At 45.9% G+C, this 25,924-nt stretch overlaps 1 protein-coding gene across 2 annotated transcripts in view; it reads left to right on the forward strand.

The window, feature by feature from the left end:
• Nucleotides 1-25,924, forward strand: part of RUNX1 (RUNX family transcription factor 1) — a 190,608-nt gene that overhangs the window by 92,662 nt on the left and 72,022 nt on the right. For both annotated transcript variants that reach the window (XM_030284489.4, XM_072936008.1), the window contains exon 4: nucleotides 4,978-5,134. In XM_030284489.4, the coding sequence (XP_030140349.1) occupies nucleotides 4,978-5,134 (157 nt within the window). The remainder of the gene's footprint in view (nucleotides 1-4,977; nucleotides 5,135-25,924) is intronic.

Raw genomic sequence — 25,924 nt, forward strand, 5'->3', positions numbered from 1 at the left:
CTGTCCCTCTGTCCCTGTGTCCCTGTGTGCTCTGTCCCTCTGTCCCTGTGTCCCTCTGTCCCTTGTCCCTGTGTCCCTGTGTCCCTGTGTCCCTCTGTCCCTCTGTCCCTGTGTCACTCTGTCCCTGTGTCCCCTGTCCCTGTGTCCCTGTGTCCCTCTGTCCCTGTGTCCCTCTGTCCCTGTGTCCCTGTGTCACTCTGTCCCCTGTCCCTCTGTCCCTCTGTCCCTCTGTCTCTGTGTCCCTCTGTCCCTGTGTCCCTCTGTCCCTCTGTCCCGCTCGGGTCGTGCCTTTCCCCTGCAGCGACTTTCGGAGGGACAAAACCCCCCAAACCAACCAGCGACAATCCCAAAAACCACATTTCCTCTTTTTTACTGGCCCGCTTTAACAGCAGCAAAAACTCGCGGCCTAACCCGGGCAGACCCTTGGATCTGTCCCTCCTTTCGCAGAATCCCTGGCTAAATCCAAATAAAATCTGGGAAAAGATGAGGAGAGGGAATGGGAGAGAACATCGCGGCTCCCTCCTGTCCCGAGCCCTGCGGGGGATGTTTGTGGTGCTTTCCTCCCTTCCCGTTACGCGGCTCCCAGGAAAATCCTCCTCCCTTGGAGTAAAATCCTCCCTTCTTGGAGTAAAATCCTCCCTCCTTGGAGTAAAATCCTCCCTCCTTGGAGTAAATTTCTCCCTCCTTGGAGTAAAATCTTCCTCCTTGGAGTAAATTCCTCCCTCCTTGGAGTAAAATCCTCCTCCCTTGGAGTAAAATCCTCCCTGCTTGGAGTAAATTCCTCCTCCTTGGAGTAAATTCCTCCTCCTTGGAGTAAAATCCTCCCTCCTTGGAGTAAAATCATCCCTAAATTCCTCCTCCCTTGGAGTAAAATCCTCCCTCCTTGGAGTAAAATCCTCCCTCCTTGGAGTAAATTCCTCCTCCCTTGGAGTAAAATCCTCCCTCCTTGGAGTAAATTCCTCCTCCTTGGAGTAAATTCCTCCTCCTTGGAGTAAATTCTTCCCTCCTTGGAGTAAAATCCTCCTTCCTTGGAGTAAATTCCTCCTCCCGTGGCTCCCGCTGTATTTTTGAGCCGGGACTGTCGCTGACTCCCTGAACTCGCTTTTTTCTCGCTGCTGTTGTAGTTTGGCTCCCGAACGAGGGAAGGAAAAAAATTGGGAATTCTTCTCCTTATCCTTTTCTCCGAGCCGGGAGCCGCACGGACACGCAGCTCCCCGGGGCTTGATTTAGGATCGGGATTTGCCAAGCCAAAAAAAATTAAATTTTTTTATTTATTTAATTTTTTTTTTGCGGTCACTAAACCCCGCTTGCTTCAACATAACCTTTTTAATTTTATGTGTGTCAAAGGCCACCAGGCTCGAGTTTTCCTGTGTTTTGGGGAGAGGAGAAACGAGGGAGAAAGGGAATCAGCTCAGCTTCGGGAATTCCTGCTGAGGAGGGAAAAGTTTTTTATTGTGTCTGCTCTCGTTTGCCGCAGATAAGAGCGGAGCAAAGGGAGGAACCGACCACGGGTCATTTCCGAAATTCCCACATTTCCATTAATTATTACACTCTTCCCCACGCAGCGGGCTGGTAATTAGCCCCAGGAAAACTGGGAAGTTTTCCTGCTGGGAAAATGCGGGAGGGAAGAGAAGAGAAATCCCGATTTTTCCTGGGGCATCCCACTCCGGGTGACATCCCAGAGGAAGGACAGGAGAAGTGGCTCTTCCCTCTCCTGCCCGATCCCCGTGTCCCATCCCTGGGAATTTCCCGGTGGAAATCGCCCGTGGAAAAAAAAATTCCAGAGGTTTTCAGAGATACCCGCAACCACTTTCCCTCCTCTGTCCCCAGCAGCCTCAACCTTCACCCCGCTCCAAACGCTGCTCCTCCAGGAGTTTGGGAAATTTGGATAATTCCACCTGGAAATAACCATGAGAAAAATAAAATAATAATAAAAAAATTAACCAAACCCACCCGAAAATTAGGAGAAGGTTTCAGGAGGAGAGGCTGGAAGAATGGCCTGGGAGGCACCTGCTGGCTCCGTGTTCTTCATCTTCCCCCCCAAATTCTCTCGCCGTGGATGGCTGAGAAATAAATCCCGAAAGGATTTGCTACATCTCAGTGGTTTTCTACTAAATATTAAGTATTTGCAAAGCCATTTTTAAAAATTTGGGATTTTTCAGATCATTTGGCCCAGGGAAAAAAAAAATAAATTCACTTCAGATCATTCCTCTGCTGCCGATATTTTAATTTGTATCTGACAAAAAGAGCTGAGTTTTATCGAATATTTGTTGTATTTATTCACTGTAGGAATAAAAATAGGCAGGCAGAGACTTTTCTCCTCACATTTAGAAAAATCCATTTAAAAATCTGCAGGATTGGGATATTATTTCAAACCGAAGTGATCCATTTGCATTGGTTTTTCCTAAATTTAAGAATGATTCTGAGCAATTTGAAAAATAATTCACAATAACCAATAAGGTGCCATGTCAATTCATTGTCCAAAAGCTGTTAAGAATCCAAATATACATTTAAGAGGCCAATTTGGATTAATTGATGCAGGAGAAGTAAATTTAGATACCCCACTGCACTGCAAGACTGATATTCTTCTTGCTCCTCGGGAAATACAAATTTTTAGAGGTAAAAAGTACAACCAAGTCCTTGATAACTCCAGAAACAAGTCCCAGCTTATCTGTTTAGTCTTTTTTCTAATGTAAATATTTGTATTTCTGTTTCTATTGTCTGTGACTTTCAAGTCCAGTTCCTTTTCTGGGCTGGGTCAGTTTTTAAATCGGTTTTAAGAATTCTCTTCCCATTTTTTATCACCGAGGTTGGGATTTGAAAGCTTTAAAATATTTCTGTCAGAGACAACTGGCCCTAGATCCATGAAAAACTTAATGAAAGCTTAAAATCCGGGCATAAATTCCCTTAAAGTTAATATTTGCATGGCAGGGTACTGCCCTGGTTTTCCCTTTTCCCTGTTTTTTGTCTATTAGATGTGAATGCATCAAGGTTTCGCAGGATTTTTTAAGAACTGGCTGCAGAGTTGCTGATTTTGTGATGATTTCCAAGCTTCAGCATTTCCAACAAGGCCTCATTTCTGCCAAAATCAGAGAAATCTGAAAAGGAGAGCTGAGTGCAGGCCCAAAAAACCAAATTACAGCGCAGAGAGGAGAACAAAAACCCAAAAATCGCGGCCGGGGAGGAACGGGGAAAGAGGAAGTTGAAATCAAGATGTAAAGAGGGAATTTTGACCCAGAGATTTTAACTTTGCATGTGGAAGTGAAAACCAGGGTTAGGGGTGAGCAAGGGGAGAGGACAGAAGTGAAAAGCTCAGGCTCCTGTGGAAAAAAAAAGCTGTGAAATACCTGAAAATGGAGAATTCTCTCATATTTTGGGAGGTGGCTGTGGCTGGGGAATAAAAATCAGGGCTGGATCAAGCAAAGGAGCTGCTGGTCCTGTTTTTAAAGAGCGAACAGATCAGAAAAGAGAAATAAAAATCAGGTTGTGACAAACTTCAGCCGATTGTAACTGCCTGGACTGAAGTCAGAAAATGTTAAGAGGAAGGAAAATCTCGAGGACGCAATGCGAGGCTGGTTCCTCTTCCAGAGGGCAAAAGAGGAATTAAAAACAAACTGGATTTTATCTCTGGGTTTGTTTTTTTGGGGGTTTAGGGGGATTTTGTGGTGGTAGTGCCGTGGAATTGGGGAAACAGCAATGGGTTCTAAAGAAAATCAGACAAAGTAATTCAAGCTCTGATTTTTGTCAGAGGACACGGAGGGAGGTCCCAGATGTCCACGGAGTTCCAGCAGGTTGGATTTGTTTGGGGGATAAAAGGAGCTGCAAGAAAAATCAAATTTTTCATCATTAAATCAATGTTAACAGTTAAAAAAAAAAAATCAGAATCTTAAAGTTCAGAAATCTTTATATTTCTCATCAAAACCTCAGCGAACCCTGCGTTCCTAAAGGTTTGATGGATTCTGGCACCAAAGAGCACAAATATTTTGGGGAAAGGGGAAAGTCCTTAGTTCAGGTCATGATTTCCATCCATCCACGGGAGGGTGAGGTCTGAAAATGATTTGCTTTATGCTCCTGAGGGAAAGAAAGGAATTGTTCAGTAAATTGGGATTAAAGATTTGATTGAGGCCTGATTTTCCACGGCCTTGCTCTGGATTTCTGCTTGGGCAGCTCTGTTAAGAGCTCCTGATATAAATCAAACCATCGAGCGCTGCTACTTGAATTTATTTATTGACAATTACAGAGATTTTGGAAAGCTCGTTTTCTGTATTTTTCGTCTCAGAGCATTTTTCATTTCACATCATGCTGGGTGCTTCGGAGGTGCATCAAGGAAGAAAAATTTCTGTCCAACCATTGGGAAAAATCGGGTTTAAAATGGTAGAAATCCACAATGAGGAGTAAAAAAAAGATGAGTTTTAAAGAGTATAACTTATGGTAATATAAAGATATTTTAAAATTTAATTATCTTATGTCCTTTGTTTCACCAGGACATGGTGAGAAGAATTTTTTATCTGGGTTGGAAAACGCTTTAGTGCAGCAACAAGTCAACCACTGCGCTACCATTTAGCAGCGGGCGTGTGTGGAATTTATAATTTCAGATCCTTAATTCCATCCCCAAATTGAAAATCCTTGATTAGAGAATAACAAAGGGACCAACTCTTGAGGGGGAAGAAGAGAATTCCCATCCCAGCAAATCGGGAATGATTTCTGACATTGATTAGAGAATAACAAAGGGGCCAACTCTTGGGGACGAAGAAGAGAATTCCCATCCCAGCAAATTGGGAATGATTTCCAGCATTGATTAGAGAGTAACAAGGGGCCAACACTTTGAGGGGGTGAAGAGAATTCCCATCCCCAGCAAATCAGGAATGATTTCCAACACCCGCTTGACCCACCCAGATTTTCACCGCGGCTTCTCCCCCCTGGTTTGACTTCTGAATGGAACAAAGGAAACTGAGGGTTCTGCTCTTTCTGGCGCAGGTGGTGGCCCTGGGGGACGTCCCTGACGGGACCCTGGTGACGGTGATGGCCGGGAATGACGAGAATTACTCGGCGGAGCTGCGCAACGCCACAGCCGCCATGAAGAACCAGGTGGCGCGATTCAACGACCTGCGCTTCGTGGGCAGGAGCGGCAGAGGTACGGGGGGCTCTGCCAAAGCTCACCCTAGGTCAGGGGTGGCTCTGTGTGGTGGAAAAGTCTCTCCTCCAAGCCGTGCTTTCAAAGAAAGGCTCGGTAGTTTTCTGTTGTCCAGACTCAAGGTAGTTTATTGCAAGTTATCTAAAAGATTTTCTTCTGGGGTTGCTGTGGTTTGTTCAGCAGCTCAGGCAGAGGCACACACACACCCTGACATCCTCTCTGACTCCTCTTCTTCTTCTTCTTCTTCTTCTTCTTCTTCTTCTTCTTCTTCTTCTTCTTCTTCTTCTTCTTCTTCTGCTCCTCCTCCTCCTCTTCCTCCTCCTCCTCCTCCTCCTCTCCCCTGCCCAGGGCTGCTGCTATCTTTTATATGGTACATTACGTGTTCCATGGTTACAGTTAAATGGTGCTTTTCTACTCTAAACCAATCTGTGAGTGCCAACATCACCAAGAACATGGAGGGAAGGAAGGAGAAAGAGGGAGGACAGGGCAGGTCCAGATCCCTTCATCTTAAAACTTCTGACCCCCATGTACAAAACCAAAACCCCCCTGTACAACACTCAAAAATTCTTCCCTTTGCTTTGTGACTACTTCTACTATAATATCTAAACTTTTGTGACTTCTTGTTCTTCCTGCAAGGTTGGTAAATCATTCCATGGTTCAATCCCAAAATCACAGCTGTTTCCAGCTGCCTGCCAGGGTCTCAAATGCTTCTGACCTGGGCCTGGAACATCCAAAAATGTCTGAGGGACATTTTGACTTCTGACAGGGCTCCAGCTCCATCTCCATCTCCTGTCCCTGGGCACAGAGCTGGGAGTTGTTATTCACCAGAGAATGCTGGAAAATCCAGCTCCATCTCCTGCCCGTGGACATGGAGCTGGGAGCTGTTATCCACCAGGGAATGCTGGAAAATCCAGCGTGGCTCCGTTCCAAAGGCACGGGATGGGTTTCCGCGTTTTTCCCGCTTTTCCGCGTCGCTCTGATTTTTAAGCAGTGAAATCCCACTGGGGAAAAAAACCCAAAAATCCACCCAGAGAGTGGCTCTGGCAGCCACCCTTCCTAATTTAGGCAGCACAATATTACCCGTGGTTAAGTTTAGGTGGCTGATTTTCAATTTAAAATGAGAATTTTCAGCTTGTAGTCATCTTGGGGCTCCCCAGCACTCTCTGCAAAAAGTGATTTTTGCAAAAGAGAGAGTCAGGCTGAAAATACAAATAATTCCCACTTAGATCTAAAGATTTCAAAGGTTCCTGACCTGCTGAAGGCTCTTTCTCTGAGCTGTTTTCCTCTCAAAATTTAACAGTCACGGCAGTTGGTGTCTCCTGCAATACGGAGAGGCCAGGCAGGCAAGAGAGATTAAAAATCTGGTTTATCTCTGCCATAACCAGTAGTTACTGGTAGAAATAAAAAGGCTTTTGGAGCATAAATAACAAATAAGAGTTGAAGCTGACTTAGAGTGGACTATCCAAAAATATTAGGAAGCTTCAAATAGCACCTGACGTGTTGCCCGTGAGTGGGCAGGTGCACAAAGCTTCATCCCAAAATAATCAGCAGAATGCCCTTTAAAACATCACTCCTTAATCCTAAATCCCATAAATTCCAAGAGAAGCACTTAAAATCAACTAATAGAATGATGAGGGGGTTTCAGGGAGGTTGGGTCAAACCCCCAAAGAGAGCCAGCAAGTTGGGGCTCAGAAAAAGCTCAGGAGAAGGAGCAGCCTCTCTCTTTTTTGTAAGGTCAGGATGAAAATCCATCACATTTCCAGTGTGAATTCAGGTGTTTTATTATGTATTTTCCTTCTGTTTAATTTGTCTTTAAAATTGGAATGGGGCATTGTGGTATTCCGGCATTATTCCAGGACAATTTAGTGACAGGGCAGCACCTCCTGAACTTCAGGAGGTCTCATTTTGGAGCAATTTGTGCTCTGGTGTCCCTCAGAGGTCAGGGAGTGCTGCCCCTTCCTCAGCACTTTCCCCTCCCTCTGTTCCCACGCGACACCCGAGCCGTGTCCCGGTTCCACACACGGATTCCTGATTTCCGGGAAGTCCCAAAGCTGACCCACTTCTGGCTTTTATTCCGAACGGGAGATGTGTCAGGCTGGAGAGGAGGAAGTTCTCCTGATTATACACAACAGCCTTTCCTCGCCTTTGAAGTGAAAAGCACCCGTGGACACCCTTCCAACACAAACAGCGCCACAGCACTGCCGGGGCACTAAACACATTTCAGGAATAAAATCCCCATCCAGTTTTCCTCTGGGTGCTGCAGCGTTTTTAGCTGAGGGTACAGAGGCAGCTGCCTCTCAAATTGTGTTGTTTGGGCCGCCTTCAAATGGAAAACACCCGCAGCTGAGAACGTCGCCTTGTAATGCCAGTGAGGAATAATAATAGGGTAATGCAGAGCAAATTATATCCATTTACTGAAAACATGAGGGATGCTGTAATGTCTAAAAGTATCAGTCATTAAACGTGGTCATTTGGAATATTAAAGGTACCACCTTTTCAGTAAATGGAATTTGCATTATGATTCAGAGCTGACTGTTTAGAAGATTCAAATGAATAGCTGGCAGAGTGCTGGAGAAGCTCATAAAAACAAACCTGTAGTTCAGTTCCTGGCCATGGTAATGAGGCTGGAAATCATAACAGGCAACTGGGGGAGCCTGGAGGTCAAAATCCAGCAGCTGGGACAAAGCAGGCCCTATTTGTTGGGAATAGGGAACCCTTCCCCTGCTCCTTTAGCCGCTCACACACCATCCTGAGCTTTCCAGGTGTGCTCTCCAGAGCCAGGTGCTGAGGATCCTTTAAGTGGAGGGATTTGGGAATGCTTCGTGCTCTTAGTCAGGCTCCCAGGTTCAACATCCTCACCTGCCCATCTTTGGGGCGGTGACTAATGGATGCTTTTGTTTACTCCTCCGCCAGGGGATTGTTTTCCAAAGGTGGGGATTGTTTGCCTTTGTGCGGGATTTGGGAGCTGCTGTTCTGCTGCATTTGCACAAGGCCTGCAGCAGAAGGTGGCTGCTTCAAAGGGCACTGCTGCCTTTGATACTTGGCTGCAGGAAAATGAACCCCGACTTTGTTTGCCGTGGAATATTTGAGCTGGGATCAGCTCAGTGCCACCGGTGATAATGCGGTGCCAGGGGCGTTGCGCGAGCAGGGACCGAGAGTTCACCTCGGTTCAGGCCACGGTGGAGGCTCCTTGTGTCCCTCAGGGGATTTAAAATCCTTCTTTCAAATCCCTGATGGAGAATCAGGAATGGTTTTGAGTGGTGATCATCAGAATCCCCATAAAATCCTCTCAGCAGCCACAGCTCTGTGCCTTCCGAGGAGGAAATTCCCATTCTTGACACGCTTTATAAATAATTTCAATTTTTTCCATGAAATGCAGCAAGGCAATCTGTATCAAAGATTGTTTTCCATGTTTTTCTCCTGGTTTTAGGAGAGTCACAGCGAATCCCCCTGGTCTGGGGGCTGATTTCCCCACATCAATATTTGGCACCAAATATCAGCCAAAGTTTCAGCCTTGTTCCGTGCCCAACACGCAGAGTTTGCCCCGTGCTGCTTGTTTTGAGCTAAAAACCCAAAACATTTGATTTTCTTCACACCCAAAATAGGAGCAAGACTATCACAGGCCACCCAAAACCTGGAGATGTGGTAGGAAAGCAAATTGGCTTTTTCTTCCTCAACCAAAGAGATTTCCATTGGATTTGGCTGGGATCCAAGGCTCCAATTCCTCAGCCCAGTTGGAGAATGCTACTGGGCAAACCTGCCTGTCTGGCTCAGGAGTCATTTCGGGAAGAAAAATGTCCTTTTAAAACTCCAGCCAATCTCAGCCTCCCGCCTTGGCCTGATCACCTGCTTAAAACAAAATTAATCTTGATTTTTCGCCCCCTGTTCACAAACATTCTGAGCTTCCAACTGCTCCTGCTGCAACGTATCCCTGTTTTTTTAGTGGATAAAGAACCGGTTTAGGTCACTCTGATGAAATGGATCTGATGCAAAAGGCCTGACATTGTAGAAGTTCATTGGCTAAAATAAAAAATAAATAGTTATTTTGGAGAGGGGAAAGCTCTGTGGCTTGGGGAACACGACATATTTTCCTCATGGAATCATTAATCCCAGTTCCTATCTTCTTTGGAGGATGTAAGATTCAAAAAAACCCGAAAAATAAACATGTTTTCCAGATGAAAATGATTATTAATGGGTTATCCTAAGAGTAACTAATGGAGAAGTGTCTTGGCTTGCTGCAGGAGATCTCAATCTAAACCTGAGAGTTGCAGCTCCAGGAGAGTTTTAAAAACTGCACCTTGGAAAGGATGGAAAATTAAATCCATGCAGATATTTCCTCAGGATTAGAGGAATTGGAGTAAATTTTGTGATATTTTTCAATTTCCACGGAGCCAAAGCAGGTGTAGCTTTGTAGAACATGAGAGATTTTACCAAGCACAGTTTCTGCCCTCAGGACTCTTCCCTATGGATAGGATTCCCAGGGAAAAAAACAATCACTCTAAGACAAAAATCTCAAAAATACTCAAACTCCAAAAATTACTGGCCGGGCTTCCAAATCCAATTATTTTTATTGGTCTTCCCAAGCCAGAATTTTGCTCCTTCTGTGCAGGCTGTGTTATTTGAGCACTTGGTTGAAATGGGTTTTATTTTTTTGACTGAAATGCACTCAAAATTATAAAAGTATGTGCAAAACAGAGGATGCTGCCCTTCAACAGGGTCGTAAAACCAGTATTAAGCAGGCGTCCAGGTTCTGATCCAAGCCTTTGGAATGCTGCTGGGGACGTGGGATCAGATCCTGGAGTCACAATAAGCAGAGTTTGCCAGATGGGATGAAAATAGGAGAAATCCATCAGCAATCAACAGAAAAAAAGGGTCATTTGATAGAGTTTGAAGTCAAATATTTATTTGGAGTTTGGATTGATAAGGACGTGGCATTGGAAGGATGCTGCAGACAGTGGAAGGGAATGGGAATTGGAATTTTCTTTGGATATTGGGAAGAAATTCTTCCCCGTGAGGGTGGGCAGGACTGGGATGGAATTCCCAGAGCAGCTGTGGCTGCCCCTGGATCCCTGGCAGTGCCCAAGGCCGGGCTGGAGCAGCCTGGGGCAGTGGGAGGTGTCCCTGCCCAGGGAACTGGACGATCTTTCCTGCTCCTTTCAATCCCAAACCATTCCATGATTCCATGACTCAGTGAAAGGAAGGGGCAGTGCCCTGGGCGTGTGTTAGAGGCTCTTTGTGCTTCCATGACTCTTCTGTGAGGACTCTTCTCCCTCCATTCTGTTCTGAAAGGTGACTTTTCCCCTAAAAACCAGAGGCCAGGAGTGAGACATTTCTTTTTAAGGGATTTAGGGTGGCGTGGTGGCTTCATTAATTTGAGCCAAGATTTCTGTGCCATCCCAGTGAGGCTGAGCAGCAAACCCAGCCCTCCAAGGGGATGGAAACCTTGGCAGGGAGGTCATGGAAGGAGGGAAGGAGAGGAAAAGCTTTTCCCAGTGCCTTGGGCTTGCTCTGAGCAGCTTGGCTTGTGCAAATCTCCAGTTGTGGAATTAACCCTGTGGATGATGCTGCTCCTCACAGAGGTTTGACTCCCAAAAAACATCCTCTGGGATGAGGCTGAGCAGCCAACCCAGCCCTCCAAAAGGTTAAAAAACTCAGCAGGGATGTGGTGGCAGGAGAAGAGAGGAAAATCCTTTCCCAAAGACCAGGATTCCTTGGGCTTGCTTGAATTGCTGGATTTAGGATTCCCTGATTGAGGAATTAACCCCATGGATGATGCTGCTCCTCAGAGGGGTTGGACCCCCAAAAACCATCCCATGGGATGAGGCTGAGCTGCAAACCCAGCCCTCCAAAGGGATGGAAACCTCAGTGCCAGGAGGAAAGGAGGGGAGAAGCTTTTCCCAGTGCCCAGTGTTCCTTGGGCACTGATCTGAGCAGCTGGGGGTATGAATTTCCAATTGTGGAATTAACCCCATGGATGATGCTGCTCCTCAGAGGGGTTGGGACTCCCAAAAAACATCATGAGGGATGAGTGAGCAGCAAACCCATCCGTTCAAAAGGTTAAAAAATTCAGCAAGGATGTGGTGGCGGGAGAAGAGAGGAAAATCCTTTCCCAAGGACCAGGATTCCTTGGGCTTGCTCTGAGTAGCTGGATTTAGGATTCCCTGATTGAGGAATGAACCTTATGGATGATGCTGCTCCTCAGAGGGGTTGGACCCCCAAAAACCATCCCATGGGACAAGGCTGAGCACACCTACAATGGCTCTGCCAGCTCCCAAAAACCCCTCTCTGCCTCGTTACTAAAAATTTCATCGGGGCAAATAAATTTCCGCTCCGAACGCGTCAACAGGAGAAAAATAACGGCAGAGGGCTCGGAGAACTTCCTGTCTCCGGGAGCATTCCTGCTGTAAACAGTGGCCATGCCAAGTGCTGAACCACTGCCCTCACTCCAATAACAATAAATCTATTTTTTGGTTCTGCACAGCTCCGCTTGCACATTTTTGCAGCGGCGAGGATGAGGCAGACGCCACGCTCGGAGCGTTTTCCCAATTTTTATTTATTTTTTTTTTTTGCCTCGATAAAAGGACTTCCCAGAATGTTGTTTAGGGAAAACAAAGTACCTCTCTAGATGAAAAGGTTACATAGTTTCAAGAGATCTGTTTGCCCTGCAGCTCTGCTCTTGTTGGTTTTATATTATTTTTTCAAATTTGCTTTTATTTTGCTGTTTGTTTTTTGGTGCCTTCCTTCAGAACTCCCGGAGTTCTGGTCAAAATATACTGATTTTTATGGATATGTGTGTCCCCATATCCCAACTCCAAGAAGAGCAACTATTTTGTCACCTAAATAAAATCCTGAAGGGAGATAAATCAGGTTTAGGGCTGGCCACAGGACTTGAGCAGCAGTGAGATGCTGCAAATCAGCAGCTCACAATCGCTGTCAAGAGAGTCTTTTCCAGCACAGTCATGTGCATAAACCCGCATCCAGCTGAATCAGTCTCTGTTCCCTTCCAAAACCCCTTTAGAAGCAGCAAAAAAATATTAAAAATAGACTTTAAAAAGAATTCTTTCTTATCTTAACGTTGCATCTCTCCACCTTTTTTGCCCCCATCCTGCTCCCCAGAGTTTTTCCCACCATATTACTTCCACAGGGTTTTCTCAGCCTCTCCAAATCGTGATTCCCTTCCTCTCTTCCCCCTTTCCTCCCTCTCTGGATGGTTTTTCTGGGAGTCCCCTTGGAGAGCTGCAGCCTCTGGGCACAGGGTGGGAATTCTGTGCAAACCTTTGGCACCGCGGCAGGTTTGGGGCTCAGAAAAGGATGTTAAAGGAAGGATCTTAAATTCCTAAACTCCTGTTGCCTTTTCCCACTGAAGGTGTGTGGGGAGGAGGTTCTGGAGGGGGAAGGAGCTGCCTGGAGGGCTCGGTGCCATCGGGGCGGTGCTTGGAGCTGTGCACCCACATCAGTTCCCTGAAATTTAGGGAGGAACTGAAGGAAAAGCTTTGGCAAAGCCACAGATTTTCCATGGGCTAGGCTTTGTGCACAAAGCCCTGCTCACCTCCAAGGCCACGGAGCTGGAAGTTGGCAGCTTCCAGGTTGGTAATGGCAGAGTTATCCCCCTCCCTGGATATCCATCGAGTGACCCCGGGGCTTTTCTGAGCTCTGGGATCGATGGGAGCTGCATTAGTGGGATGACAGCACGGAGGCTCCTTGCTCCAAGCAAATCAGCTCTGAGGAAACAGCCCCAGAGCAGCTGCTGAGCTCAGAGAGCTCCTGCAGGAACGCTCAGGATGGGATTGATCTGCTTCAGGTGGAATTCAGGGGGTGGCCTCATCACTCCCCACAGCTCCTGGAAGGTGCCTGTGCCCAGCTGGGGCTGGGCTCTTTCTCCAGGCAGCACTGACACAACCAGAGCTCACAGCCTCGAGCTGAGCCAAGGGAAATACAGGTTGGATATCAGGGAAAAGGTTTTACAGAAATGGTGATAAAGTTCTGGAGTGGCTGCCCAGGAGGTGGTGGAGTCACCATCCCTGGGTGTGTTTAACAAAGCCTGGATGTGGCACTGGGTGCCAGGGCTGGGTTGAGGTGTTGGGGCTGGTTGATGATCTTGAAGGTCTCTTCCAACTCAGTGATTCTGTGATTCTGTAAATTCTGTGATTCTGTGAGCTCCTCACTGCAGGAACATCCCTGATGGTGCTGGTGGAATTATTCCTTGCCTTTCCTGCTCAGACAGGGCGTTGCTGCTCTTCCAGGGAATCCACACCTTCCCTGCTCCCTGCAGCTGCAGCCTCTGCCTGGAGCTGTGCCCAGGGTTTGTTCCCTGCTCGTGCTATGGAACCATGGAATGGGGTGGGAAGGACGGGACCATAAAGATCAGCTCATTCCAACCCCATTGTCATGGGCAGGGACAATTTGCCCTCTCCCAGGTTGTTCAGAAGCACATTCAACCTGGCCTTGGACACTTCCAGGGATCCAGGAGCAGCCACAGCTTGTCTGGTCATCCCCACCCTCCCAGGGAAGGATTTCTTCCCAATATCCCGTCCAGCCCTGCCCTCTGGCAGTGGGAGCCGTTCCCTGTGTCCTGGCACCACAAAAGGGAGAGGGACTGAGGCAAAATCCAGGTCTCCAAGGGATTTTCCCAAGTTCACAGGACAATGCCATGAATGTGCCTCGGAATGGGATGTGCCAAAACCACAACAGGCAGGCCACGAGGTTTGCCCGGTGTGAGGATTAGGCAAAGGATGAGAAAAGTGCTTCGAGGGAAGAAGAAATCACAAGTTCAAACAGAAAAGCAGCCAGAGAATCCCGGAATCCCAAATGTTTTGGGCTGGGAGGGGTTTTAAAGCCCACCCAGTGCCACCCCTGCCATGGCAGGGACACCTCCCACTGTGCCAGGTTGCTCCAACCCCAGTGTCCAACCTGGCCTTGGGCACTGCCAGGGATCCAGGGGCAGCCACAGCTGCTCTGGGAATTTTATCCTAGCCCCTGCCCACCCTCCCAGGGAACAATTCCTTCCTAATATCCGATATAAACCTTCCTTTTCTCAGTGGGAGCCATTCCCTGTGCCCTGTCCCTCCATCCCCTGGAATTGTCTCTCTCCATTCCTTGGAGAAGAGCAACAGCTTCCAAACCGAGGGGAGGGGACAGAGGCTGCAGGTCAAGGCCAGCTGACCCCTCTGAGGTCCTGGCCTTGAGGCCTCCAGGGCTTGGGGGTGTTTTCCCCCAAAATCCCCCTGGGATGGGGGAAGGGAAGAGATGAGAGGCGGAATTTTGGACTTAATCCCACTTCAGACGGATAAATCCGCTCGTGAATCTGGGCCTTAACCTCTCCTTGTCTCTGTCATCCCTATAAAGTCTGGGGGATAATTTCTACCTCAAAAAGCTGATGAATGGTCTGAAATGAAAGCTGGGCTCAGGACTATCATTAGGCTTAAGGATCCCAAGGCATTTTCAGTGAGAATGTGGGAGAAGCTTCGCAGTGGAGCCATTTCATCCTGAATTGTCCTTTCCACCTGCTCTTCCTGTTTTTCCCTTTGCCCTGACCTCCTCAGCAGTGACACAGCAGTCAGGACAGTTTGTGGGTGGCACTTTGTGGAGGTCAGCTCACTTCTGAGCACTCCATAAGCAGCCCAAGCTCTGCTCCACTTTATTTAAAACAAAAATGATGTTGCAAGGAGGATAAAAAAACCCCAAAATTCCCTCATATTTATATCACAGCTTGGAAGCAAATATTCAGATTTTGAGGAGCCCATGCACAGAAGCATCAGAAATTTCAATTAGAGCCAATTCTGGGGCAAAAATAACTCCAGTCTCCCCAAATGTATGCTCAGCCATTATGTCTGTGGACATTGAGTATCTCTAATTCAACCCTTCAAATATTTTAATAATAATTCTTGTTTCTAAGGGCTCCAGCTGAGATCTCCTTTTGCCAGGGCCAGGTACTCCAAGCACTTCGTTCCTGCTGGGCTGTAATTATTGTCTCCACCCAAATTCATCAGAATTTTATGGTGGTTACTGCAGCAGCTCCACTTAGAGGTAGAAGCTGTTTGGCTTTTCCATTAAATGTTCTTCCTTCCCCCCCTCCCTGCTCCGTGGATTTCATGCTTTTAATCCATTTTGGAAACTTGATCTGCAGGCCTGCAGTCTCAGGCAGCATCCCACCCCAAAAATTCAGCACCAACAGGTCGCTGGGGTTGGTTTTGAGGACAAAAATCCCATTCAGCAGAGGTTGGAGTCACTCTGCTGCACAGACACATCCACAGGGAGCACCACAAAGCCCCAAAGTCAGGATTTCCACGGGAGATCAGGATGCTGAGACACAAATGAGGCTCCTGGCAGCCAAATTCCTCCCAGAGCTCCAAACCCACTCTGGAGTTGGCCATGGGATGAAAATAGGAGAAATCCATCAGCAATCAACAGGAAAAAAGGGATAATTTGATAAGAGTTTGAAATCAAATATTTCTTTGGAGTTTGGATTGATAAGGAGGTGGCATGCTACAGCCAGTGGAAGGGAATGGGAATTGGAATTTTCTTTGGATATTGGGAAGAAATTCTTCCCCATGAGGGTGGGCAGGGCTGGGATGGAATTCCCAGATTCCCCTGGATCCCTGGCAGTGCCCAAGGCCAGGCTGGACACTGGGGCTGGAGCAGCCTGGCACAGTGGGAGGTGTCCCTGCCATGGCAGGGGTGGGATGAGATGATTTTTAAGGTTCCTCCAACCCAATCCTTCCCCCAGTCCCACTCTGGAATTCTGTTGTAGGTCACCCTTCCTTCACAGGCCTCCTCTTTTTTATGGCCTCTTTTATTTCCAACCTCTCCCAGATTCTCAGGTATTTTCCTACTTCAGCTCCTTCCTGATCAATGGTCACGGCCATTTCCTACCTGTGCAACTCAGCTGCCACATTTTCCTTCTCTGAACACAACAAATTGAGCTTTTGTGGCCTCTGCTCAACCACACTGACAGGAAAAATCACACCAAGGCAGCAGCAGCAGCAGCCTGAGAGAGGGAGAACAGGAATCCAGTTGGAAAACTCCTGTTTTTCGTGAAATCCACAAATTTTCCAAGGAATGCCCACCAAAAATGTGCCATCAGGTGCCACCAGCTGCCCTTTTCCAGGCTGGCAGCACAGGATGGTGGCACCACCCCAGCCCACGGCCCGGGGAAGTGAAACCCCTCAGCAGCACAGAAGTGAAACTGGCTGCACACAAATTGTCAAATTCGAGTCGAGATGTCAAAAACATCTGCCCCCCTCCCTCCCCCAAAAAGAAAAACCCCACAAACATTAAAATCGTGGCTGTTTTAGTGAGCTCAGTGCCACCCTTGTAGGGTTTCACGGCCTCTTGTGGCAGGGTGAGGCTCCTGAGGGCTCCAGGTGAAATGGTGAAGGGCTAAAAAAGCATCACTGAGGCAAAAATGTGGTTTGGAATTGGCACTGATGCGTTTTGGCACGCTGGGTGCTCGTCCCATCGTTTCTCTGAGGGAAGGGGTTGGAATTTTGGTACCACTGCAGCACAGGAAAAGATGGAAAAAGTGACTTTAGAACCTCCCTCCCACCTCCTTGAGGCAGCTGAGATTTCAGGGAGAAGCCCCAGACTCTTCCAGGGGAACTTCCCAAGATATTTGTGCTTTTTTGGTATCCTGGGATCCACTCAAAACTCCTCTGAGCATCCCTCAGGGTCTGTCCATCCCTTTTTCAGGCACTGCAGCACAGGAAAAGGGGAGAAAAGTGACTTTAGAACCTCTCTCCCACCTCCTTGATGCAGCTGAGATTTCAGGGAGCAGCCCCAGACTCCTCCAGGGGAACTTCCCAAGATATTTGTGCTTTTTTGGTATCCTGGGATCCACTCAAAACTCCTCTGAGCATCCCCCAGGGTCTGTCCATCCCTTTTTCAGGCACTTGCCACCCCAGGTAGCAGCCCCAGCCTCCTGCCCATGCTGGTTTTTCCCTTCCCATGGAACCTGCATCTACTTAAGACTCCTCCCAAACATTTTTGGGGAGTCTTTTCACCTCTCCTCCAAGGGTTTGAAATCCCAGGTAGCAGCAAAGCTCAGGGCCTGAGTTACCTTGATTGGAACAGCTGGAAAATAACACTGAGAGCAGCAGCAGCAGCTCCCACCTCTGCCTGGGTCAATATTTCATGTCTGCAGCTCAGGATGATATTTTTGACTTCTGAAAGAAGCAAATGATCAGGGAAAAAATCTCCCCAAGAGCAACAGGGACTTCCCTTATCACCCAGATAAAATCAAATTCAACCTGGGTGCCTGCTGAGCCTGACAATGTCTCTATTACTTGATTTCAGTGATGTAATTTGGGTTGCTCAATGTCATTCCTGTGTTGCCCGAGGTTAAAAGTGTCAAAATAATTGGTGCATTTTGGCTGAGCGCCGTTATTTTGGTTTCACCAAAAGAATTGAAAGGATTCCACCCCAAGACAAAACCTCCTGGGAATGCCACAGCAGCTCTGCTGCTTTCCAGTCCAGAATTGGAATTGTTGGCCAGGAAAAAAAACGTGGAAAAAAGGAGGGAAAAAGTGTGAAGGGCATGTCTGGAGTGCTGCAGGGAGCTGGGAAGGAAAGGGAAGGGGAAATCCAGCACCAGCCATGTTCCAGCAGGGATGAGCTGCTTTTCCAGCTTTATTTTGGAAAAAAAAAATCAGGATTTGGGAGCTGGGGAGGAAATGGAAGGGGGAAATCCAGCAGCAGCCATGTCCCTGCTTTTCCAGCTTTATTGTGGAAAAAAAAATCAGGACTGGGAGCTGGGGAGGAAAAGGAAAAGTGAAAATCCAAGACCAACCATGTCTTTGCAGGAATGAGTGGCAAGAAAAATCAGGATTTAGAAACTGGGAAGGAAAGAAAAGGTAAAAGCCAGGATCAGCCATGGAATGGTAAAGCCAGGATCAGTTCAGGAATGAGCTGCTTTTCCAACCCTAGTGCATAAAAAAATCAGGATTTGGGGGCTGTGGAGGAAAGGAAAAGGGGAAAATCCAGCACCAGCCATGTCCCTGCAGGAATGAACTGCTTTTCCACCTTTATCATGAAAAAAAAAATCAGGATTTGGAAGCTGGGAAGGAAAGGAAAAGGTAAAATCCAGGAGCAGCTGTGTTCCCGCAGGAATGAGCTGCTTTTCCACCTTTACTGTGAAAAAAAATCCAATATTCCTGGGGATTCTGGTTTGCAGCAGGACCCCTTTTGGCCCCATAGAAATGCAGAACAAAGCATTTATTGATTGAGAGCGCTGGAGATTTCATCTGGGTGAGGAGCTGCTGTGTAAACACTGAGAGAAGAACTTCCTGCAGTGAGAAATGTTCCCAAGGTCAGGTTTATCCTGCTTTGGCAGGAGGGAAGCATCTTCCAAATTTCCAGTTTGGCACGTGCTTAAACCTCAAAAAAACCCCATAAAAATACAGGAACAGCTCCGTGCCCCCTGTGCTTGATTCACATGGGCAGTTCTTGGAACCAGGGCATGGTTTGGGTTGGGAAGGAGCTTAAAATTCATCCAGTGCTGTGGGCAGGGACCTTCCTCTGTCCCAGGGTGGTCCAGGCTGGCCTGGGACACTGCCAGGGATGGGACAGCCACAACTTTTCTGTGCTTCACTCTCAGAGGCAGGAATTCCTTCCCAAAATCCCATAGAAGCCTGCCCTCCTTCATCCCAAACCATCCCTGCCCCTCCATCCCAAACCATCCCTGCCCCTCCATCCCAAACCATCCCTGCCCCTCCATCCCAAACCATCCCTGCCCCTCCATCCCAAACCATCCCTGCCCCTCCATCCCAAACCATCTCTGCCCCTCCATCCCAAACCATCCCTGCCTTTCCATCCCAAACCATCCCTGCCCCTTCATCCCAAACCATCCCTGCCTTTCCATCCCAAACCATCCCTGCCCCTCCATCCCTGCCCCTCCATCCCAAACCATCCCTGCCCCTCCATCCCAAACCATCCCTTCCCCTCCATCCCTGCCCCTCCATCCCTTCCCCTCCATCCCAAAATATCCCTGCCTCTCCAACCCTTTTCCCAAGTCCCTCCCCAGCTGTTTTGGAGCTCCTTTAAGCCCTGGAAAAGTCCCTTAAGTTCTCCCTGGTGCATTTTTTTGGGCCACCCCCCTCATTTGGGTGTTTGGACCGTTGATCTGCGGCGGTCACAATTTACAAACCATCTCCAGCTGAGGTGAATAACAGCTTTATGTCATATTTAAATCCAGTGGCATCTGTGGTGCTGCTGGTAAACAAATCGTGTGGGTTTGTTTGGTTTTTCTGGGGGTTTTTTTTGGTTTTTTTTTTGATGCCTCTTGCTCCAGCTGCAGTTTTGTTGTTTTTTTTTTTTTTCTCTTCTGATCATCAGAGGCAAAGTTTTAGCGTGTGCCAAACCATCACTGGTGGCTGGAGAAAAAAAGCTCCCACCTGAGCACAGAATTTTGCCTTGTGCAAGCTTTGAACACCTGCAAAAAAACAAAAAAAAAAACCCCAAAAATAAAACAACAAAACTTTCACTCCCAGGATGAGCAGCTTTTAATTCATGAAGGGTCAAGTGATTTCAGCCCTCCTCAACTTCCTGATCCCATTTGGAGGGCTCAGAGATAAGAACCAGCAAAAAATTGGCCCCAGTGTCTGGGAGGTGACATTTGGGAATGGATGTGGGATGTGTGGATGGCATCCTGGAGATGTTTAAATGCAGGAGAGCTCCTGGCTTTGGCAGGGAGCCGGGGAGATGCTGTCAGGAGCCAGAAAAATGGGTAAAATTGATCATTTAGCCTGGTTTAATACAGGTACAAAGGGGCTAAAAGGTAGAAAATGGATTAAAAAGAACCTCCAAAATAAAATCATCCTGTTTGTTCCTAAAACCTGGAATTTTCTCCTTAATAGAATAGAAATGTCTGTAATGTCATTTGAGTTGCATTTGGGCCTCACATTTCATAGTTTTCCACCTATGCCTTTTGTCCTTGTCAGCGCAGACATTCTTGGCTGCTTTCCTTCTTTTTTTTCCCCTTCTTTTTATTTAATAATTTACTGTAATGATTTTTTAAAAAGAAAAAGAAAAAAAAAAAAACCAAACAACCAAACCAAATTTAATGGCACAAAGGTTTATTAGAGCAAAGCCCAAAAGTAAAAGGATTACACCAAGCTCATCTCTCTGCCTTTCTCTCCCTCCTCCACAGCCAAATTTCTGAAGGTTTCACTCCATTTTTTTCTGTTCCCACTGGGATGAGCCTTTATCCATTGATTCAGTGGATTTTTCAAAGGATCAAAATGAAGTGAGAGGTTCAAGGACTGGGATCTGGGTTCTGGACAGGGATCTTCCTCCTTTCCAAACTAGAATTCCATGTATCACCAAATACAGCACCCAATAAAGCAGAGAGAGAATTTAAAAATATACTTTATTTACCGGACTAATCTGCAATATTTCCACCTGAATTCCAGTTTAGGGTTTGGCACCTGCTGCTCTGCTAGAACACAAAATCAATTTATGTCATCAGAAGGTTCTGGAGAAGGTTCTGGATAGAAAATAAGTGCAGGAAAAACCCCAACGATGGTGAAATGCACTAAAACGTGGCCATAATTCCAGTCCCTAAAAGCAGAATAAAGAAGAAGAGGCAGAAATCCACAAGGATCATCCAGTCCAACACTCAAGTGAGCGGCCTGGACAGGGCTGTTCCTCCTTTCCAAAATAGAATTCCCTGTAACACTAAATACAACACCTGAAACAGAGAGAGAATTTAAAATATACTTTATTTACTGAACTAATCTGCAATGTTTCCATCTTGCTTCCAGTTTGGGTTTTTTTTTGTGGTTTTTGTTTTGTTTTGTTTTGGTTTGGTTTGGTTTTGTTTTGTTTTTTTTTTTTGTTGACTTCTCTGCTAGAACACGGTGTAAATTCATTTCTTTAGAAGGTTCTGGAGAGGTTTTTATAGAGAAAATAAATGCAGGAAAACCCCAACAACAATGGAGCAAAACCTGGCCGTAATTCCAGTCTACAAGAACAAGGATGTTCCTCCTTTCCAAAATAGAATTCCCTGTAACACTAAATACAGCACCTAGACCACTGAAACAGAGAGAGAATATAAAAATATACTTTATTTACTGGACTAATCTATAGTATTTCCATCTTTATGTTCCATGCTTTATTTACTGGACTGATCTGCAGTATATCTGCAGATTACAGATTGTATTAGAGATCAATTAGAGATTAATTAGAGGTTATATCTCCTTTCCCAACAGTTCTCAGTCCCTTTTCCCTCTGCCCATGCAGCCACTTTTGTTAGAAGTGTTCCTGCTGATGGTGACAGCGCCCAGGGGTGACTCAAGCAGGACACAGGAGCTTCATGTGACCGTGGTGTCACCCAGGCTTCATTTCTCCCCTGGGTTCCTCCCAGACCTTCCCGGGCCAGCAGCTCAGGAGCCTCCAGAGCTCTGCAGGTCCTGGAGACCTCTGGGATCCTGCTGGGGGGGAGCTGTTCCTGCTCCAGCCTCTGGAGGAGGAAGGACCTGGAATGGGGCTCCAAATTCCTGCATTTCAGCACAGGGCACAGGCTGAGGCTTTGATCTTGGGGGTTCAGCATGGAACCATGGAGATGCCTGGGTTGAAGGGATGATATCAGAGAATTCCCAAATCCCTGATGCTGGAAAAGCCCTCCCAGCCCAGGGAGTCCCAGCTGGGCCCCATGCCCACCTTGTCCCCAGCCCAGAGCACTCAGTGCCACCTCCAGGGGACACCTGCAGGGATGGGCACTCCAAAGCTCCCTGGGCAGCCCCTGCCAGGGCCTGAGCTCCCTTTCCATGGGGAAATTGCTGCTGCTGTCCCAGCTGAGCCTGCCCTGGCCCAGCCTGAGGCCGTTCCCTCTTGAACTTTGTGCTTTTCTCTTCCTCTGAAGTTCTCCCAGTTTTGTCCAGCCTCAAGGGACCTCCTGAGCAGCCCTATAAACATGGGGACAACTCAGAATCCATCTGAGGTGATGGAGTGCCCATCCCTGGAGGTGTCCAAGGAAATTCTGGAGGTGGCACTGAGTGCTCTGGGCTGGGGACAAGGTGGGCATGGGGCCCAGCTGGGACTCCCTGGGCTGGGAGGGCTTTTCCAGCCTCAGGGATTTGGGATTCTGTGACTGCAGCTGCCAAATCAGTGACCCCTGAAGGCTCTTTTGAAGTCCAATCTCTACCAAACCCCCCAGGAAAGTGCCCAGGTAACATTTCCAACCTCAGCCTTGTATTATTACAAGGTAATAATTACAGGTAATTATTACAGGTAATATTTCCAACTCCAGCCAGGACTGCTCCTGTTCCCATTGCTGTTTCTGGAAGGGTTCTGACCTTACCCCTCTTGCAATAATGAACATTCCCAAGAGATTTCTCCTCCCCTGGTTGGGAGGGAAGAGCTGATGGGAACAGTGAATCCTGAGCTGTGCCCTCACACATTTGAGCCCTTGATGTCTGTGGGAAGGGTTTCCAAAGGCAGAGCTCTGTCCCACCTCTGGAGAATTTCTTGTGCCTGTATCAGGAACCACCAGGGATAATTCTAGAGACAAACGGGGTCTGAAGCGGCTTTTATACCCCAAAACCCTTTTCATCCTCATCAAAGACCCCCAGGATGACCCCAGAACCATTGGCTCCCATCCACACAGCCCTGAGCTGATTTCTGGGAGGTTTTCCATCGATTTATGGGAGAGTTGAACCCAGAAGCTCTCGGGTTTTGATGTTAGCCCACGGTGCTGCTTTGCTGTGACTGCTGTGACACTTTCAGTGGGACTTTTGGAGGCACCCAAACAAGGCCAGAGTTTCAAGATGACTTTTGGGGGTATTTGGTCCCTTTTTCCAGTCACCAGCGAGGTCAGGGCCTCTCTGCCTGACTCAGTTTTGGGCAATCTGTCTGTGCAGACACTCTGGGTGTGTTATGCAAGCGTTGTTGGAAATAAAATCTGTATCATAACCCATAAAAACCAGGAGATGTTTATGGCCCTGCTGTCATCCCAAAGCAGGAATACCCACAAACCCCACATTTAACTCCCAACCCCTCCAATCCAGCCTTTGTCAACCAGCCCCATAAACGATGAATAATTCAGGAATGATAAAACCACTTCATAAAGCTGGCTGGGAATAAAAGCCAGGTGGAATTGCTGGCAAGAAGCAGTGACCAAATTTATGGTTCTGGGGGCTGTGCTTAACCAGGATGTGCTTCAGGAGGACAAGGAGTGACCCAAGTGTCCTCCAGCTCATGGCACAGCCCCACACAAGCTCAGCCAAGTCTGTTCTGGAAAAAAATATTAAAAATAAAGAAAATCAGCTCCATCTTCTTCTTTCTTCAGCTCTTGTAGATTGGAATTACGGCCACGTTTTGCTCCATTGTTGTTGGGGTTTTTCATGCATTTATTTTCTCTATAGAAACCTCTCCAGAACCTTCTAAAGAAATGAATTTACACCATGATTTGGCAGAGCAGTTGATTTAAAAAACAACCTAAACTGGAAGCAAGATGGAAATACTGCGAGATTAGTTCAGTAAATAAAGTATATTTTAAATTCTCTCTGTTTCAGGTGTTGTATTTAGTGTTACAGGGAATTCTATTTTGGAAAGGAGGAACATCCCTGTCCAGGCCTCTCACTTGAGTGTTGGACGGGATGATCTTTGTGGATTTCTGCCTCTTCTTCTTTATTCTGCTTTTAGGGACTGGAATTATGGCCACGTTTTAGTGCATTTCACCATCATTGGGGTTTTCCCTGCACTTATTTTCTATCCAGAACCTTCTCCAGAACCTTCTGATGAAATAAATTGATTTTGTGTTCTAGTAGAGCAGCAGGTGCCAAACCCTAAACTGGAAGTCAGATGGAAATATTGCAGATTAGTCCAGTAAATAAAATATATTTTTAAATTCTCCCTCTGCTTTATTGGGCTAGTTGTTGTATTTAATGTTACAGGAAATTCTATTTTGGAAAGGAGGAAGTTCTCTGTCCATTTTAGATTTTTATTTATTATTCTATTTACTATCCCATTTACATTTTTATTGATATTTCTATCAAAATTTGGCCTTATTGATAGATCTATTTCTATTGCATTTTTACATTTATATTTAATATACTATTTACATTTCTATTGAAATTTCTATTGAAGTTTGGCCTTATTTATAGAGTTATTTCTATTTCATTTTTTCATTTTTATTTACTATCCTATTTGCATTTTTATTGAGATTTCTATTGAAATTTCTATTGAAATTTCTGTTGAAATTTGGCCTTATTTATAGAGCCATTTCTATTTCAGTTATACATTTCTATTTACTATCCTATTTACATTTTTTTTTTTAATTTGGCCTTATTTATAGACCTGTTTCTATTTCATTTTTACATTTCTATTTCATATCCTATTTACCTTTCTATTGAAAATTCTGTATAAAATTAGCTTTATTTATAGAGCCATTTCTATTTCGGTTATACATTTCTGTTGAAATTTCTATTGAAATTTGGCATTGTTTATAGAGCTCTTTCTGCTTAATTTTTACATTTTTATTAAATATCCTATTTATATTTTTATTGAACATTCTATTGAAAATTCTGTTGAAATTTCTACTGAAATTTCTGTTGAAATTTGGCCTTATTTACAGACCTATTTCTATTTCATTTTTGAATTTCTATTTACTATCCTATTTACATTTTAATTGAAATTTCTATTGAAATGTGGCCTTATTTATTGACCTATTTCTATTTAATTTTTACACTTCTATTGAAATTACTATTGAAATTTGGCCTTATTGATAGATTTATTTCTATTTCATTTTTGCATTTCTATTTAATATTCTATTTACATTTCTATTGAAATTTCCATTGAACTTTGGCCTTATTCATAGACCTATTTCTATTTCATTTTTACATTTCTATTTAATATTTTATTTACATTTCTATTGAAATTTGGCCTTATTTATAGAGCTAACAGAAGCAAACACCAAAAACGTGTGGAAGGGAAGAAATTCGTCATTCAGGCTGGAGCCAGGTGGGGAAATGAGGGAGAGGGAGGAAAAACAAACCCTGAGTTCTGCAGCACTTCACTCCAACAAACTCAAAATGGAGCCCATCTCTCTCTCCCCATGGCCTTTTAAGGATAAACTGTCCAATTAAGAAATGACACCTCAATTATTTTCACTTTTAACCCAATACCCAACCACCTGTGCCCACAATGGGGACTTTTTTATCCAATTGCACAAAACCACCCAAACCCATGGAGAAGGAGAAGGAGAAGGAGCAGCCTCCACCCCAAAACCTCCACCTTGCTTTATATCTATTCCTGCATTCTAAACCCTTCAACTCTGAGTTTCCCACCCTGTGATATCACACACTTCCATTCAAACCCCACACCTGTAATCTCAGTTTTATTATTGAATTTTGGGAGCTTCTCCACGGCCTCAGGTCAGTGCAGTGTTCTCCTGGCAGCACAGAAAATCTGAAATACTCAGTAAAACCAGGGTTCTAACATGGTACTTTTCCCAAAACAGATCCATGCCTTGCACAGAATATCTTGGAAAAACGTCACAATTTTCTTGCTGAATAATAGAGAAACTCAGCCTTCTCCTCTGCTGTGGCTTCGTAAAATGTTTTATTTCTCTGTGGATGAGCTGTAGGGATTTTTTTTTTTATTATTTATTCCATTCCCTTTTTTCTTGGCATTGCAGTAGCAGCTGATTTTCAGAGGGCTCTGCTGCAGGAGATGGAGCTGATCACACACACCAGAGTTAGGAATAATATCAGATAAACCCTGACTCTTAGGGGTAACCACCTTTTCTTTCACAAACAGAGTGCAGATGATTTAAATATAAATTAATTTTGTTTCCCC

The sequence above is a fragment of the Taeniopygia guttata genome, chromosome 1, assembly GCF_048771995.1.
Source record: "Taeniopygia guttata chromosome 1, bTaeGut7.mat, whole genome shotgun sequence".
In the NCBI taxonomy this organism is placed as follows: domain Eukaryota; kingdom Metazoa; phylum Chordata; class Aves; order Passeriformes; family Estrildidae; genus Taeniopygia; species Taeniopygia guttata.